This window comes from Lontra canadensis, unplaced genomic scaffold (assembly GCF_010015895.1).
Source record: "Lontra canadensis isolate GAN:19392208 unplaced genomic scaffold, GSC_riverotter_1.0 scaffold18, whole genome shotgun sequence".
Taxonomy (NCBI): domain Eukaryota; kingdom Metazoa; phylum Chordata; class Mammalia; order Carnivora; family Mustelidae; genus Lontra; species Lontra canadensis.
In genome coordinates this window covers 11,582,410-11,601,324 of record NW_022631012.1, presented here as the reverse complement: position 1 = coordinate 11,601,324, position 18,915 = coordinate 11,582,410, and the positions used below count along the sequence as shown (strand labels likewise).

Below are 18,915 nucleotides of genomic sequence, written 5' to 3'. Positions count from 1 at the left end.
TGAAGATGCATGAGAGGATTTTGAATAAAACGTTCATGAAATGTGATAGTGGAAAAATTTTACTGAATGAATATATTTCATGTTACATAAGATTTTAAATGTTAACGTATAAGTTTCAGTTATAACTATACATTTGATTAATCTACATCCTAAATTGTTTATATAGTCAAGTTAGCCATAATATTTGTTTGGGTTTCCCCACAGAGAAAAGAGGGACCTGGATCCCGTTTCACTCAGCAATACGTGGTCTGTCACAGTTCAGGTCTTATTTCTGGGTTTGTTACTACACTCAGTGCAATCTAGTTAAAATGAGAAGTGGAAGCACTGAAAGGAAAACAAAAGTACGATAAAAAGGGAAACAGGCAACGTACAGGATGTGCATGGCAAGAAGCCCCATTTTCAGGCGACCAATCCCTGTCCTATTGGTTTTGCTCTGGAGATAGATTTTCAATAGCTTCTGTTTCATAGCTGCTGGCGCCTGTCCCTTTCTCTTGCAAGCTGGCCCTTCTGGGATTCTACGTAGAGGCTCTTAATACAAAGCTCAGTCTCCCAAACTACAGAATTTGGAGTTATAGCCTCAATCTGCTCTGTACTGTTACCATCAACTTTGCCTGCCATGTCTAAAATAGGGGGGGAAATCAGGCTTCAAAACAAATGTTTAATATTAACTAGTAAAATGGGGCACCTGGCTGGCTAGTCAGTAGAGCACCTGCTTCTTGCTCTCTGGGTCGTGAGTTCAAGTCCCCTGTTGGGCGCAGAACTCACTTTAAAAAAAAAAAATCCCTTAAAGATATTAACTGGAAAAATGACATAGAAATAAATATTCAGTAAGTCAGAAAAGAAACAACTCTTTCCATATATACCATGTATCAGTAGCCACAGTTTCCAAATATATCATATTATCATGTATCAGTATCCATAATACCGTACTTCTGCCTGCTTACTTATTGAGGTTTTCAGTGAGAGAACTGTTCTCTATTTGTTCTTTGTGGTCTTCAGTAAACTTGCTTGGAGTGTCCTGTAGTTGCTAAGGACAAGAAATTCAATGTTAAGTAGATGGAATGTTTCTCTCTTTGTGCAAACAAAATGAGAATAAAAATTCTAAAAAACAACATAAAATGGGGATAATTTTGAATTAGACTAAAGAGTGAGAGAGATGGGATGTAATGTAAATTGTAATGTAAATTGAACTAAGCCCTGTGTCTCTGTTTATCCTGGCTGCCTATGGCAACCATATGGCCTAGGACATAGGCTAGCCACAGGGTTTCTAAGTCTGTGATATGCCAAAGAAGACTCACACAGTGTTTCTGACTTTGACTGCAATGTTCTAAATACGGCTGAAGATTTTCAACTTCATGTGAACAGAAATTAGATATTAAATTTGCCTAAAAACACAGTATGCTATCCAGTGAAACATTAATATAGAAAAAAAAAACATAAGCACAACAAAAAACATAAAGACTAATACGAGGGTATCTATTAGACTGGAAGATGCTCTGTCAGAACATGACTTAAAAATCCATACCAAGCCCCAGGAATACACAGGTACAAGATAGGGATCTATTCCAGATACCACATCCAGCTTGAGTAAACTCAACAATAACATTTTCAAGCTCTATTTAAAACAAGACGATTCACAGACCTATACCCCTGGGGCAAATAATACATTATATGTTAATAAAAATAATAAAAAATAAAACAAGGCAGAAAGATAGGTTCAAAGGCACTGAAACCTAGCCTACCCAAAGTAAAGAAATGATTACCATGGTGTGACTCTGCTAGATAAGCCATATGCAAAGAAGACTGACAGGAAGATACACAAATGTTAAAAACCTGAGAGTACCCTTTACTATGTAGGCATTATAGAAAGAGTTGATCTAATACAAGAGAGTAGTCTCTTAAGCTGTAATCACCCATAATTTTTGCATCATGAATCACATCTACATATGATTCTATTCTCTACAGAAGAAAACTATACAACATGAGTATAAAAGTAAAGCAAGGAAATTTTTAAGTTCTAAAATTGTCAGGTATGTACTCTGGTTGTTTTTGAAAAGCAACGACCATTTTCCATTGCTTGTTCCTCTGAAGTTTTTCTTTTCCATAACTTTTTCTTATCTCATTTGCATTTTAATTTTCTTTTCTCTTGCTCGCTCTTTAACTCCCCGCCTCTAACCCCCACCCAATATCTTGAGCCCACCAGCAGTATTCTCACATATTTATTTAGTGTTGCTGGTAGCGCTTGGAATTAGGGAAGTACTGAAAAACAACTGGCTACAGGAGTGTAGGAAAATGTTTCCCAGTGTTTTGTGAATTGAAAGTTAGGCTTAGCACAAAATACTTTCGGTGTTATCCAAATGAAGTAGAATATATCTAACAAAAGAACATTGAAAGAAATGTACCTTGACAGCTACAAAATCATATGGATGGAAGCCAGTACAGGCCCCATGGATCTGGGACATCAATTGAGCTGTTTTCTCCCAGAATCCAAGCAGTGTCCTCTGCAGAGAAAGAAAGGATGTCACTACAGATACGATTTTTTTTTCACTGCTGTTTTTCCTCACTAATGTAGGCAGATGAATGGTTGCTGAATAATAAACAGTAGGAAGTAAAATCAATTTCCAGGTTTGGGAACCACACAGCCGTGTAAATAGTAATTTTGCATAAGAACTGGCTCAGTGGGGTAAGCCTCTGCCTTCAGCTCAGGTCGTGATCTCAGGGTCCTGGGATCAAGCCCCGCATCCAGCTCTCTGCTCAGCGGGGAGCCTGCTTCTTTCTCTCATTCCGCCTGCCTCTCTGCCTACTTGTGATCTCTGTCTCTCTGTCCAATAAATAAATAAATAAAAATCTTAAAAAAAAAAAAAAAGAACTGTCATCTGTATTGGCATATATATGTGCCTATCTGTACACAGCAGTGGAATGTACACTGGAATCAGCTAGAGAGTAATACTAGTAGATTAGAACACTTTCTGAAAAGTCCAAAAGAGGAATGTTAAAAGCACAAAAATACTGTATTTATATTAGGGGTATATGTGTAAATCTCTATGTTGGTAAGCATATATAAACCCTTATTAATTGGAAAAAAATAGTACGTACCACTAAATTTAGTCTTTCACTTAGGGCACAAGAAAGAAAAAAAAAATGTGTTCTCAAGCCAACTCAAGTAACTGAACATTTTCCTTGGTGTTTCAAAGCTCCTAGTCAAAGGAAGAGGGCTGAATGAAGAGAGGAGGAGAAGCGAACTAAAAGCTGTTGTGTTTCAGGTGTACGCTACACGGACTGCCACACTTTGATTTTTTAGTGTGTCCTTTCTTGACTCCTGAATTCCACAGTACTGAACGGAAGGAGGTAGATTTCCTACAAGGCCCAGTGAATGTCACTCCCTTTAGTTTATTATTCTTATCTTCTGTAAATACAGTTTATTCTATTGTGCCGTTCATGAATACATGTTAAAATTAGTCATTGCTGGGGCGCCTGGGTGGCTCAGTGGGTTAAAGCCTCTGCCTTTGGCTTGGGTCGAGATCCCGGGGTCCTGGGATCGAGCCCCGCATCGGGCTCTCTGCTCAGCGGGGGGCCTGCTTCCCTTTCTCTCTCTGCCTGCCTCTCTGCCTCCTTGTGATCTCTGTCTGTCGAATAAATAAATAAAATCTTTAAAAAAAATTAGTCATTGCTACTAATTAACATCTAACTTATTCATTGCATGATATTTATGTGGGATTTGAGGTAATAGAAGTGCAGGTGGGACTCCTGAGGTTAAAGTGGTGGGAGATGGCGACTTGGCAGAATGAAAAGAACACAGGACCCAGCATGAGAAAACTTAGGTTTTTAGCCCAAATTAGCATTTACTTTAATTCTCCTACATTTCACTTTCCTCAGCTATAAAATGACAGGAAAGTTTTAAACTACTGGGCCACAGCGAGTCAACTATTTTAATAGTTTAAAATAATTTTAATCTATTGGGCCAAACAACAGTTTCAAGTTTTAAACTACTGGGTTGAGGATGTGAAACCTGCCTCAACGCCCCCCACTCAAACCTAGACGGCCCTTAAGTTTCCCTCTCCTAGGACACCAAGAAGAATAACATGAAGATACAGGAGTAGGGAATCCCGAATGTCTTTTTCAGTCTAGAATTCTATGATTCTCTGTCGTAACCTCGGTAAGGCAATTTTCAAAGTCAAAAGAATCTGATTAGTTATGCAATTTTTTTATACCCTTTAGACAACTTTTAAAAAGGAATCTCACCACTCATCTTTACTGCAAGGACATGCTGACCATGGAGGTGGGTACCTGGTAGGTAGTGAGTGAGTGAGATAACATATTGCAGCGACTAGCTCCAAGTAAATCCACTTTCTGACAAACATCCATCTTTAACTTGTCAAAAGAAGCTTTGCTATTTCTCACTTGGATCTGTACCTGCAACCACAATAATATTTATTATTATTACTGATAATATAGACATAAATATACCATATAGGCTCATGATATGTATTTTCAGGCACATGAAATTGTAATAAACATGACTAATTCCCTTTCCTTGTATTATTATTTCATGATTAATGGTAAAGATTTTGGCTATTTTTAGTAATTGTAGGAGATTCTTTCCAATGGATATCTTTATGCTGAGAAAGTATGCAGTGATAAATGGAAAGTAGATAGTTAAGAAGAAAAAAACCCCCACAGATTCCAAATAAAAAGAAACATCCAAAACTACTGATGGATAACATCTAGCTAATAGAAGAATGAATGGAAAGGGGACATAGTTAACGTGTTGAGAAGCATTAATCATAGTTCTGAATCATGGAGATACATTTATAAATTTAAATATAGGCCTATCATATTTCTTACACATGAGGTAAGTCATATGTCACCAAGTGGCATGAATATTCAACTTTTAAATATACTTATTGATTCATTCAACAAGTATTTATAAGGTACCTATTATGTGCCAGGCACTGGGATATTGTGGGGGAACAAAACAATGTTCTTTCCCACCATCCCTGAGTGAGGAGACACAGGAAAAAACAGTAGTAAATAAATATATAAGATCATCTCAAGTTGCAAAGATAATATATAAGTGAAAAGAAATTACTACTTTTGGTAAGATGATGACGGAAGCCTTTGGTGAGCTCATACAAGATGTTTGAATTGGGACAGAAAGAAGATAAGCGAGCCATGCCAACCTTCTGAGAAGAGCATTCTAGGCTCAGGGAAAAGCAAGGACAAAAGTTCTGGGCGTGGGAGGTCGGTGAAGAGTTTAATATGTTTGCAGAACAATATGGAATAGGCTAAAACATATTCCTTCCTGGGGCATGAGAGTATAGGGAGTGTAAGATGTGGCTGCACAGGGACCAGGAAACAGGCTGTGCAGGGATACCTGGGTCCAGATAATTTTAGAATGCAGTCTTTTTCAATTAAAATGTAGGTGAAATTCGGATAACATAAACTTAACCATTTAAAAAATAGACAATTCAGCGACATTAGTGTATTCACAATATTGTCTAACAACTCCCTTGGATTATATTCTAATTGTCAAGGATTATAAAGGGTAAAGAATACAGGTTGCTTGGCCTATATGGTGGTTTGGGTAAAGGCTCCACCAATATTAAATATAATTCGTAGCATATGTACACTATGAAATGAAAGAGTGAATGAATTTTATTATTCATATATGGTAAATTTAGGGCATACAATTCACAAGTAGTCTATTTAGCAAAAACATAAGTCCATATATACTTTGAAAGTCTGTGGCCAAACTATGTATTGTAGCAGAAGAAGAATCTGATAATCTTCACTTTTTCTTATAATAATCAAGTTACCTGAATTTTTACTTATTTATTTTTTCCTCACTAATAAACTATTTCCCTCCCTCAAACAAATCCCAAAAGTCCAGAGAAGGAACATTTAAAGGGTGGTGACATCTACTGTGAGAGGGATAAAAACCAAATTAATGGAAAATGTTGATAGGGTGGGGATGTCACTCAAAGAGTAAAAAAGTGTAACCTTTTGTACTTCAAAGGTCTCCAAGCAACCAAGAATTTATAATATAATGTGTTTTAAAAATAGCCTGATATTTTATGATCTTGAATAAATTATTCTGTGTAAGTTCAGTAGGTTTATGTATCAAGAAAATGGCAGGGAAGGGCTTTTCATACTTTTCTGAACTTTTCCATTTGTTTTAGGGTATCTGGGTCCAGCTCTTGGGACACATCCTTCATCCACAGCAGGGCTCCTCTGTATTCCGTGCGCGCCTGTTCCATCCGATTGATCGTCATCAAGGTATCAGATACCGCCCTTTGACTGAATGTGGCTACTTCTTGCTTAAGACGAGACAGAGGAGTATACAGGGCCAATCTAACGGCAGAGAGGTAAAAACCAGAGGGATGTACATCCCATAAACAAAATAAAAAACAAAGGTTTAAAACCATAAAGCATATCTGCTGTGAGGATGAGTCTATAAAATAGATATTAAGATGCCTAAGGAACTTTAGAAAGCAAATAAAGATCATATAGCCAACTCTGAATTGTTAATAATGATATGTCTGTATCTCCCCCTTCTCTTATTTTAAGAAATATATTATTTTTGCAATATTTTCGATGTTAATCCATGCATAAATAACCTGCCAAGTAATTCTGCCCTTTAGAAAAGTGTTCCGTGGGTAAAAGAGATCCTGTATTCACAAAGCATAATCCTATAAATAGAAAGTCTTTCATGTGACAAATTGAGGTAAAACCTGGGTATAGAGAAGCAGATAAAATGCTAGAAGAACTAGTGAGTGTTGAGTTCTTAGCAGCTGAGGATGAGAACAAAAAAATCAAGAATTTAAGAAACGCAAATCAAACCCAGCTCCTCTAGTCAGCATTTTTTACTTAGTTGCACTGAAGGGCCTTGTACGGAGTGTTCCTTTGTTAGTTCCTTAATGATGGGATTTTGCTCTGATGTGGTGTTTCAGAATAAAGCCACTCAAGTTATACATCGTCACTGCAGGTCTGATAAGACCTGTTTTTATTTTTCTTCTGAAAATGCAAAGATTTTGACCATATTTAGTAAATGTAGGAGAGTCTTTGCTGCAGGTATCTTTATGTTAAACATTTATAAAGTGATAAATGCCAAATATTTAAGAAAAAATGCTCCCTGCTTAAAAAGAAGGAAAGTTCTAATGTACTCCTAGATAGTACAGTGTCCAAAAAAGAAAGAAAATAATTAAAATATACATATTTTTATATGTATGTACCTGTTACATTAAACCACATAAGAAATTTAAATACAGGCTTAAAGCCTATTTCTGGGAATTAAGCAACCTAAAATGTCCATTTTTAAGTAATTCTTTTACATACAAAATAAATAAGAGGCATCAAAACAATTATATGCTGTAATATATCTCTCTTTTAACCCTTTACTGAAATGACCGGTAACCTTTACGGATATGCAAATTTAGAAACATAGGCCAAAACTATCATGTTGAGTACAGATTTAAGGATGATGTAAAAAATAGTAAACCTCTGCTTGGCTGAAGAACAGAGTGCCTTGCCAGTAGCATCCATCATTTTACCAGCTTGTGTTGGATCCCGTTCTGCTTGAAACTTTAAAAAGAGTCCTAGTTCATTTTCTTCCTCTGATATAACTAGGAAAAAAATCACAGTATAGTTAGTTGTTTCATTTCATCATTTGTTTAAAACACACAACTAAAATTCTCACAGCAATAATTCTCAATATGTAAGAATTGCTTGGAGGAAGGAGAAGCTTATTTTAAAAATGCAAATTCCTGGGGCTACATTTACAGAGGTTCTGATTTTATAAGTCTTAGGATCTGCTTCCCCCCACCCACAAGTACTCTGGATGGTTTTGATGTAAATTCTGTGAAGTTTCAGAACTTGCATTTGGGAAAGACTGATCTTTAGTGAAGGAAAAAAAAAAAGTTCCAAAATGACAAAACCACAAATGATGCACTAGCAATTGTGCAGACATGCATTTTAGGATCATTGCCTCTTAGTAAGTATTCATATCCTATTTAAACTTAACTTAATCTTGACCCCCACCCTGGCTTCGGTGACCTGTATTCAGTATCCCACGCCCACAGACATGCACAATTTTACTGCTGAAACCGAAAAAGTTGTCATGTAGTATACTACTACTCAGAGTGTGGTCCGTCGACCAATTTCAGTCCAGAACCACTTGTTACCAGCCTGTAGCTATAACAGGTGCCAAAACTAAGAAGCTGTTTAGAAACTTACTAATTTGAGTATTTTATATCTGTTGAACCTAATAATAATAAAGAAGTGTGCTTACATTTTGTATGTCTCCTTTAATTTCATTTTTCTAGAAATTAATTTTTATTGTATATTATAAAAGTGTCAGTTTACAACAGATTGAAAGTAAAACATGAAACAAAAGTGGTCCTTGACCACAAAGTTTTAGAAGTCTGACCCACTAATCACAATAAGACTAGTAAGTGGGGGAGCCCATAAAGTGTTCAAATTATAAGCTTAAAGTGACAAATGACTAATGTCATGCCAATTACACCCTGGTTCACTGCTGGAAAAGCTGAAGTTAAAAACTGAAAGAGGAAGGGGTGCCAGCTGACTCAGTCAGTAGAGCATGTGACTCTTGATCTTGGGGTTGTGAGTTCAAGCTCCACGCTAGGCATAGAGTCTACTTAAAAAAAAAAAAAAGCCAAAAAACTGAAAGGGGATTCCCTCAGTACGTCTAAGGCAGCAGCAGAACTCAAGCCCCTCACTTGCTAGCCCCCCATTCCCACCGCTCCTTGCTGTTACTTCGTCATAAGGAACCATTCACAAAATAGTTCAGCAAACTATTGTTTTTGTATTAAATATTTAATTCACAAAAATGCAAGTGAATTATTTATTGTAAATGAGAATTATTGGATAGGTATCTAGGATTTCATACCATTGAGTCTTAGCTGATATTTCTCAACTATCTTCAGAAGTTCAGCGCATGTCTCTTGAATGGAGTGAAATACCTTTGAAATATAAATTTTATTAGGACAATCTAAAGAACCATAAGCAAATATAATATATATGTTATAAGCACTTTGAAAGCAGAACATTTCCTTTTAAGTGGTATGTCTGTTTTCCTTGACTTAGATGTACTTCACTATTGGTTTTATTTTTGATATAGAAAATTGAGATTCCCCAAGAGGGTTGGAAAAAATGGTGATAAATACATGGGAATTAATAAAAATTTATAACTGTGGAGTTTGTCCTCTTCTCAGTTCCAAACTATCTAACAAAAATGTAAATCCAATATAAACTATATCAAATAGTGCCAATTACAGATGAAAACAGTATAGATAACCTTAGAAAATGTTAACTCTCAATCTGGCTTTTCTACAATATTATCTTTAGCATAACAGGTGAGGGAATTACCATAAAAATTAAGTAATATATTATAACATCAAAAATAAATTACTTTCAGGTTGTTTTTGTTTGGAATTTTCCCTTCATTACCACTGTTGCAAAGAGCTAACAGAAAAATAAAACATCCAGTAGACACCCATTTCAAAGTAAGCACATGAAAATTTGAGATTAGGACACATTATACACATGAGGTGATTCTTCATACATATCTATAAATTAAGGTTTTCCCAGGAAAATGGGGTGGCATAGGTTTTAGGGTACAGCCTTCTTCCTACAAAGTGCTCTGCTGAAGAACTGTTACAAGACTTTAATTCAAAAAGACCTTGGCATTGTAGCATAGTATTAGGCACTAATAACCTTTTGAGTATCAAATAAATTTCCAATATCACCATTGAGCCTGTATATTCCCTCTCTGAAACAGTTTTCTTATTATTCTGATATGTGATTAGACCCAAGGAAGATCAGTGATAGACACTAAAATCTAAATGGAGGAGCAACCATCAACTTTCCACATAAGGTTAGGTATGTTTGAAATGAATTTGGTAGATGGAATTGGCAATTTAAAAAGCTGTTTTAAAATCACATGGAAGACTAGAAAAAGATATAAAAATGATTGTTCTAGGGCACCTGGGTGTCTCAGTGGGCTAAAGCCTCTGCCTTTGGCTCAGGTCATGATCCCAGGGTCCTGAGATCAAGGCCTGCATTGGGCTCTCTGCTGGGAGCTGGGAGCCTGCTTCCCCCTCTCTCTGCCTACTTGTGATCTCTGTCCGTCAAATAAATAAATAAAATCTTTTTTTAAATTTAAAAAAATTAAAAAAATAAAAATGATTGTTTTACTATGATGAAATGATTATAGTTGTTTTTCCCCCCAAGGGTCTTTGAAAGATTTATATACAACTGCTTTTTATTTTTAGAATGAATTTTTTTTAATGTAAGGGGAAGTATAATTTGAAAAAACTGTAATATATTTAAAGCATATAACATGATGATATAAGTATACATTCAATGAAAATTTTTCTCAATCTTAAAAAATATTATAATGTGGGAGAAAGTATTTGGGTGATTTCAAATATTTGTCTAATGGACAAGAAAATATGTCACACAGATTACTTAACAATGTAAAACAGGACAGTAAAACTTACTTATGTGGGAATATATGTGAAAACAGTAAAGAGTTCCTTTAGCCTCAAAATACTGATTACTTATAATCAAGTCCCTTCATTTTTTCCACACTTGTCATTGAATCATAAGAAGAATACTTTTCAAAACAAATAGTACACACTTGTTAATTTGTTATCTATTTCTACATTTGTTATGGCCATGACATAACTTTATGTTTTGTAGAATAAAAATACTTAGTAGATTATGACCTATTTAATGAGATCTATACTTCTAAGGATTGCAACAAATGATTATATTCCAAGCATAATAGAACTCCTGCTTGGAAATATTTTTAAAAGTTATTTTCAATTAGTTTACATACATGGAATTAGTAAACCTGCATTTAAAAACCCAGACCTTTTTGTATATATAGGAGACTTTTCTTTAATTAGTTTAATTACTTAAAAGTATAAAACGCTTATAGGTTTAAAGTAGTTTCATGGTAATTACTTATTTTATTTAAAATGAAAAACATAGCCAAAAACATAGCCAAAAAAACACATTACAAAATACTTCAATAACTCTATCCCTTAATTACAGAAACAAAGACTCTAACTTTAAAAATCCTCACTCAGGGGACACTGGCCGGCAGACTCAGTCAGTGTCACATGTAACTCTTGATCTCAAGGTTGTGAGACCCACAATGGGTGTAGAGATTATTTAAATAAAGAAATAAACTTTAAAAAATAAACATAAAAAACCTCATTATTTGATTTCAGTTAATTTCAGCGAGATATAAGACTTCACATAAAAGTAGTACAAAATATTACAACATGATATATAATGAGTATATGGTCTCAATTAAGAATATAATTAATTCATTAATATTTAGCTTAAAAACTAATACTTGCGCCAGAGAAATTGTTTAGTTATTCTTTCTCTAATTAATGAGTACCAGTTCTGCCAATTCTCAACTTGTGAGAATTGTGACCTCCTATGCAGAAGATCTGATTGTGGGGGTATAGCTCAGTGGTAGAGAATTTGACTGCAGAAGATCTGTTTGACAGATGAATACAATTAAACATTCTATTATCGAATTTGCAAGCTCTTCAGTCATAGTCCCAAAGAATAACCACTTACATGCAACATAAAGAATCCTCAAATTTACCTCGAGTTTAGCATCCAGTTCAGCATCAGATGCCACCACGTGCTCATCCTCCTTTTTTCCTGTTGCTTTGATAAAGACTTGTTTAGTTTTCCAGTATTTCTTTTGCATTCTGCTAACTACTGACTGGTTATCTTCTGGTCTGGGTTGCCCAAAGGAATCCATGGAGTGACTACAAGGAACAGACTAATATTTCTTAAATTTTTTTCAATAATAAATATCTAACCAGCGAGTATTTAATCCAGTTGAAAAAGTGAAAGATACTAAATGGAATATTAATGTTAATAACTTTACATAATATTTGGTCTGTATGGTCTAAACTTCTGACACAACTTGCACAAGTAACAGCAAAAAGATTAATGATGCTTACATTAATTTCAGTTAGGAGACAAAGGTGATAAAACTATTAAAATTCTGTAATAATGATTAGAAATAACTTTATTTTATTTAACCAATTTATGGACATCTATTAGTTTCTAATATTTACTTTGTAGTAATACTACAAAATGAACTTATACACACATCTTTGCATGTTACTATCATTTCCTTTAAAAAGTCTGCTATAGTTATAACTGCTATGTCAGAATACACATTTAATAAATACTTGTAGCTATGCAAACACTCAGATACATACTCTTTTTTATAACTCAAAGAAATACTTTAGTATACAATAAATAAACAAAAATAAAGATCTTAGGTATAGGGGAGATACGTTAGCAATAAAAATGGGAGCAGCCTGGGTGGCTCAGTCAGAAGAGCATTTGACTCTTGATCCTAGGGCCATAAGTTTGAGTTATTTATAAAAATTATTAAAAAAAAAAAAAGAAAGAAAGAAGGAAATTGCGACCTGTCAACTTGAAAATTAATGTCTAAGTAATTCTTCTTCATATGGTTAACATGGCTGTATAAGGAAATGCAAATGTAAAAAGTATTCCTTAAGGAGATATAAAAAAGGAAATAATAATACTCTTTATCCCATTTGTTTTTTTACTATGTTAGTCACCATAGAGTAGATCATTAGCTTTTGATGTAGCATTTCATTGTTCATTGTTTGTGTATAACACCTAGTGCTCCATGCAATCTGTACCCTCCTTAATACCCATCATCAGGCTCACCCATCCTCCAACTCCCCCTTCTAAAACCCTCAGTTTGTTTCTAGGAATCCATAGTCTCTCATGGTTCGTCTCCCACTCCGATTTCTCCCTTCATTTTTCCCTTCCTTCTTCTAATGTCTTCCATGCTATTCCTTATTTTCAAAAATTTATTTTAAATTTATTTGACAGACAGAGATCACAAGTAGGCAGAGAGGCAAGCAGAGATGGGGGGGTGGGGAGCGGCTCCCCGCTGGGCAGAGAGCCTGATGCGGGGCTCGATCCCAGGACCCTGAGATTACAACCTGAACTGAAGGCAGAGGCTTAACCCACTGAGCTACCCAGGCACCCTATTCCTTATTTTCCACAAATAAGTGAAACCATATGATAACTTACTCTGTTTGACTTATTTCATCCACTTAGCATAATCTCCTCCAGTCCCATCCATGTTGACACAAATTTTGTGTATTCATCTTTTCTGATGGCTGAGTAATATTCCATTGTGTATATCCACATCTTTATCCATTCATCTGCTGAAGGGCATCTTGGTTCTTTCCACAGTTTGGCTGTGAACATTGGGGGGCATATGGCCCTTCTTTTCACTACATCTATATCAATGGGGAAATACCCAGTAGTGCTGCTATGAACACTGGGGTACACATGCCCCTTTAGATCACTACCTTTCTGTCTTTGAGGTAAATACCTAGCAGTGCAATTGCGGAGTTGTAGGGTAGCTCTATTTTCAACTTTTTGAGGAAACTTCATATAGTTTCCCAGAGTGGCTACACCAGCCTGCATTCCCACCAACAGTGTAGGAGGGCTCCCCTTTCTCCACATCCTCACCAGCATCTGTTGTTTCCTGGCTTGTTAATTTTAGCCATTCTGACTGGTGTGAGGTGGTATCTCACTGTGGTTTTGATTTTAATTTCCCTGATGATGAGTGATGTTGAGCATTTTTCATGTGTCTGCTGGCAATTTGTATGTCTTCTTTGCAGAAATGTCTGTTCATGTCTTCTGCCCATTTCTTTTTTTTTAAAGATTTTATTTATTTATTTGTGAGAGAGAGAGAGAGGGAGAGAGAGCAAGCACAGGCAGACAGAATGGCAGGCAGAGGCAGAGGGAGAAGCAGGCTCCCAGACGAGCAAGGAGCCCGATGTGGGACTCAATCCCAGGACGCTGGGAACATGACCTGAGCCGAAGGCAGCTGCTCAACCAACAGAGCCACCCAGGCGTCCCTTTTCTGCCCATTTCTTGATTGGATTATTTGTTCTTTGGGTGTTGAGTTTGATAAGTTCTTTATAGATTTTGGATACTAGCCCTTTATCTGACATGTCATTCCCGAATATCTTCTCCCATTCTGTCAGTTTCCTTTTGGTTTTGTTGTCTATTTCCTTTGCTGTGCAAAAGCTTTTTACCTTGAGGAAGTCTCAAGAGTTCATTTTTGCCCTTGCTTCCCTTGCCTTTGGCAGTGTTTCTAAGAAGAAGCTGCAGGCGGCTGAGGTCAAAGAGATTGGTGCCTGTGTTTTCCTCAAGGATTTTGATGGATTCCTTTTTCACACTGAAGTCTTTCATCCATTTGGAGTCCATTTTTATGTGCACTGTAAGGAAATGGCCCAGTTTCATTTTTCTGCATGTGACTGTCCAATTTTTCCAACACCATTTGTTGAAGAGACTGTCTTTTTTCCATTGGACATTCGTTCCTGCTTTGTTGAAGATTAGTTGTCCCACTTCTGGGCTCTCCATTCTGCTCCACTGATCTATGTGTCTGTTTTTGTGCCAGTACCATACTGTCTCAATGATGACAGCTTTGTAATAGAGTTTGAAGTCCAGAATTGTGATGCCACCAGATTTGGTTTTAATTTTCAACATTCCTCTGGCTATTTGGGGTCTTTTCTGGTTCCATACAAATTTTAGGATTATTTGTTCCATTTCTTTGAAAAAAGTTGATGGTATTTTGACAGGGATTGCATTAAATGTGTAGATTGCTCTAGGTAGCACAGACATTTTCACAATATTTGTTCTTCCAATCCATGAGCATGGAACATTTTTCCATTTCTTTGGGTCTTCCTCCATTTCTTTCATGAGTACTTTATAGTTTTCTGAGTACAGATTCTTTGCCTCTTTGGTTAGATTTATTCTTAGGTATCTTATGGTTTTGGGTGCAACTGTAAATGGGATTGACTCCTTAATTTCTTTCTTCTGTCTTATTGTTGGTGTATAGAAATGCAACTGATTTCTGTGTGCTGACTTTATGTTCTGACACATTACTGAATTCCTGTATGAGTTCTAGCAGTTTTGGGGTGGATTCTTTGGGTTTTCCACATAAAGTATCATATCATCTGCAAAGAGTGAGAGTTTGACTTCTTCTTTGCTGATTCAGATGACTTTTTTTTAAGATTTATTTATTTATTTATTGGACAGGCAGAGATCACAAGTAGGCAGAGAGGCAGGCAGAGAGGAGGAAGCAGGCTCCCCACCGAGCAGAGAGCCTGACGTGGGGCTTGATCCCAGAACCCTGGGATCATGACCTGAGCCGAAGGCAGAGGCTTTAACCCACTGAGCCACCCAGGCGCCCCTGATTCAGAGGACTTTTATTTCTTTTTGCTGTCTGACTGCTGAGGCTAGGACTTCTAGTACTATGTTGAATAGCAGTGGTGATGGTGGACATCCCTGCCATGTTCCTGACCTTAGGGGAAAAGCTCTCAGTTCTTCCCCATTGAGGATTATATTGGCCGTGGGTTTTTCATAGAAGGCTTTGATGGTATTAGGTATGTACCCTCTATCCCTGCACTTTGAAGAGTTTTGATCAAGAAAGGATGCTGTACTTTGTCAAATGGGTTTTCAGCGTCTATTGAGAGTATCATATCGTTCTTGTTCTTTTATTAATGTGTTGTATCACATGGATTGATTTGTGGATGTTGAACCAACCTTGCAGCTCTGGAATAAATCCCGCTTGGTCGTGGTGAATAATCCTTTTAATGAAATGTTGGATTCTATTGGCTAATATTTTGGTGAGAATTTTTGCATCTGTGTTCATCAAGGATATTGGTTTGTAATTCTCCTTTTTGATGGTGTCTTTGTCTGCTTTGGGGATCATATTAATGCTGGCTCCTAAAATGAGTTTGGCAGTTTTCCTTCCATTTCTATTTTCTGGAACAGTTTCAGGAGAATAGGTATTAATTCTTCTTTAAATGTTTGGTAGAGGGTCACCTGGGTGGCTCAGTGGGTTAAGTCTCTGCCTTTGGCTCAGGTCATGATCTCAGGGTCCTGGGATCAAGCCCCGCATCGGGCTCTCTGCTCAACAGGGAGCCTGCCCCCCACCCCCCGCCTGACTCTCTACTTGTGATCTCTGTCAAATAAATAAATAAAATCTTAAAAAAAAATAAATGTTTGGTAGAATTCCCCTGGGTAGCCATCTGGCCCTGGGTTCTTGTTTGTTGGGAGACTTTTGATTATTGCTTCAATTTCCTTACTGGTTATGGGTCTGTTCAGGTTTTCTATTTCTTCCTGGTTCAATTTTGGTAGTTTATATGTCTCTAGGAATGAAGCCCATTTCTTCCAGATTGTCTAATTTGCTGGTGTATAGTTGCTTTTAATATGTTCTTATAATTGTTTGTATTTCCTTGGTGTGGGTTGGATGTTCTTTAGCCTCCATGTATTTGAGTTCTTTCCAACTTTCCTCTTGTGGTTAAGTTCTAGTTTCAAAGCACTATGGTCCAAAAATACGCAGGGAATGATCCCAATATTTTGGTAACAGTTGAGACCTGATTTGTAACCGAGGATGTGATCTATTCTGGAGAGTGTTCCATGCGCACTAGAGAAGAATGTGCATTCTGTTGCTTTGGGATGGAATGTTCTGAATGTATCTGTGAAGTCCATCTGGTCCAGTGCGTCATTTAAAGCCTTTATTTCCTTGTCGATCTTTTGCTTAAATAATCTGTCCATTTCAGTGAGGGGCTGTTAAAGTCCACTACTATTATTGTTGATATGTCTCTCTGATTTTGTTATTAATTGGCTTATATAATTAGCTGCTCCCATGTTAGGGACATAGATATTTAAAACTCTTAGGTCTTCTTGTTGGGTAGACCCTTTAAGTATTATATAGTCTTTAGCTTAAAATCTAACTTGTCTAAGGATTGCCACCCCAGCTTTGTTTTGATGTCCATTAGCATGGTAAATGATTTTTCACCCCCTCCCTTTCAACCTGGAGTTGTCTTTGGGTCTAAAATGAGTCTCTTGCAGACAGTATATCGATGAGTCTTGTTTTTTTAATCCAATCCAATACTCTATGCCTTTTGATTGGGGCATTTAGCACATTTACATTCGGGTAACTACTAAAAGATATGAATTTAGTGCCACTGTATTGCCTGTAAGGTGATGTTACTGTATATTGTCTCCATTCATTTCTGTTCTGTTACTTTTAGGCTCTCTCTTTGTTTAGAGGATCCCTTTCAATACTTCCTGTAGGGTTGGTTTGGTGTTTGCAAATTATTTTAGTTTTTATTTGTCCCAGAAGCTTTTTATCTCACCTTTTATTTTCAATGACAGCCTAGCTGGATATAGTTTTTTTGTTTTTTTTTTTTTTGTTTGTATTCTTGGTTGCATACTTTTCTCATTCAGTGCTCTGAATAGATCATGCCAGTCCTTTCTGCCTTGCCAGGTCTCTGTGGATAGGTCTGCTGCCAATCTAATGTTTCTACCATTGTTGGTTACCGATCTCTTGTTCGGAGCTGCTTTCAGGATGTTCTCTTTGTCTCTGAGACTTGTAAGTTGTACTATCAGATGATGGGGTGTTGACTTATTTTTATTGTGCCTCCTGGATTTTGATGCCTATGTCCTTCCCCAAATTAGGGAAGTTCTCTGTTATAATCTGCTCCAATATACCTTCTGCCCCTCTCTCTCTTTCCTCTTCTTCTGGGATCCCATTTATTCTAATATTGTTACATCTTATGGTATCACTTATCTCTTGAATTCTCTTCTCATGACCCAGTAGTTGTTTATCTTTTTCTCAGCTTCTTTATTCTCTATCATTTGGTCTTCTATATCACTAATTCTCTCTTCTGCCTCATTTATCCTAGCAGTTACAGCCTCCATTTTCAATTACACCTCATTAATAGCCTTTTTAATTTCGATTTGGTTAGATTTTAGTTCTTTTGTTTCTCCAGGAAGGGATTCTCTAGTGTCATCTATGCTTTTTTTCAAGCCCAGCTAATGTCTTTGTAATAGTCATTTTGAACTCTAGTTCTGACATCTTAACTGTCCATATTGATTAGGTCCCTGGCAGTTGGCACTGCCTCTTTTGCTTTGAGGTGAGTTTTTCTGTTTTGTCATTTTGTCCAGAGAAGAATAGATGAATGAGAGAACATGCTAGAAGGGTAACAACAACCCCAGAAAAATATACACTAAACAAATCAGAAAAGACTTGAAACTGGGGGGAAGTAAGTCAGTGGGGGGGAAGAAGAAGAAAATGATCAGGCTGGTGAATAGAACAGAGCCACACACTAGATTTTGGGTGTATTTTGGGCTGTTAGAAGAAACTTCCTCCCAAAATTTTAAAGAAAGAAAAACGTATATATATACAAAAATAAGGGTAAATACAATGAAGGAATGGAATACGATTGTAAAGATGAAAATTTTAAAAAATTTTTAAAAAGGAATTGATAAAATGTTGGTTGAAAAAAGAAAGAAAATAAAATTTTTTAAAAAGCGGAGAATGTGATCAGGTGGGAGACTAGAACAAAGCATATACTTTGGTTCAGGTTCAGGCTATCTTTTGGTCTGTTAGAACAAACTGTACCCCAAAATTTTAAATAAATAAATAAATGTGTGTGTGTGTGTGTGTGTGTGTGTGTGTGTGTATAAATAAGGTTAAATATAATGAAGGGATAGAATATGACTGTAAAAATGAAAATTTAAAAAGATTTTTAAAAGGATTTGAAAAGATGTTGGTTGAAAAGGAAAGAAGAAACATTCAAAAAATAGAAAAAGAAAAAGAAATTTTTAACAATTAACTTGAAAGACTAAAGAATCATGGGGGAAAAGTCATGAATTCTATGTGCTGTATTTCCCTAGCGCTGGAGTTTTGCAGTTCTCATTTATGGATAAACTTGGTCTTGGCTGGATGTTCTTGCTTATCTTCAGGGAGAGGGGCCTGTTGCTTTGATTCTTAAATGTCTTTGCTGG

The 18,915-nt window shown here is 36.3% G+C and overlaps 1 protein-coding gene across 4 annotated transcripts in view; it reads right to left on the bottom strand.

Moving 5' to 3' along the window:
• Positions 1–18,915, bottom strand: part of ICA1L (islet cell autoantigen 1 like) — a 67,542-nt gene that overhangs the window by 24,304 nt on the left and 24,323 nt on the right. For all 4 annotated transcript variants that reach the window (XM_032860056.1, XM_032860055.1, XM_032860053.1 and 1 more), the window contains 7 exons: positions 11,645–11,813; positions 8,906–8,978; positions 7,499–7,622; positions 6,153–6,351; positions 4,288–4,413; positions 2,403–2,501; positions 945–1,027 (listed from right to left, as the gene is read on the bottom strand). In XM_032860056.1, the coding sequence (XP_032715947.1) occupies positions 945–1,027; positions 2,403–2,501; positions 4,288–4,413; positions 6,153–6,351; positions 7,499–7,622; positions 8,906–8,978; positions 11,645–11,806 (866 nt within the window). In that variant the 5' untranslated portion in view covers positions 11,807–11,813. The remainder of the gene's footprint in view (positions 1–944; positions 1,028–2,402; positions 2,502–4,287; positions 4,414–6,152; positions 6,352–7,498; positions 7,623–8,905; positions 8,979–11,644; positions 11,814–18,915) is intronic.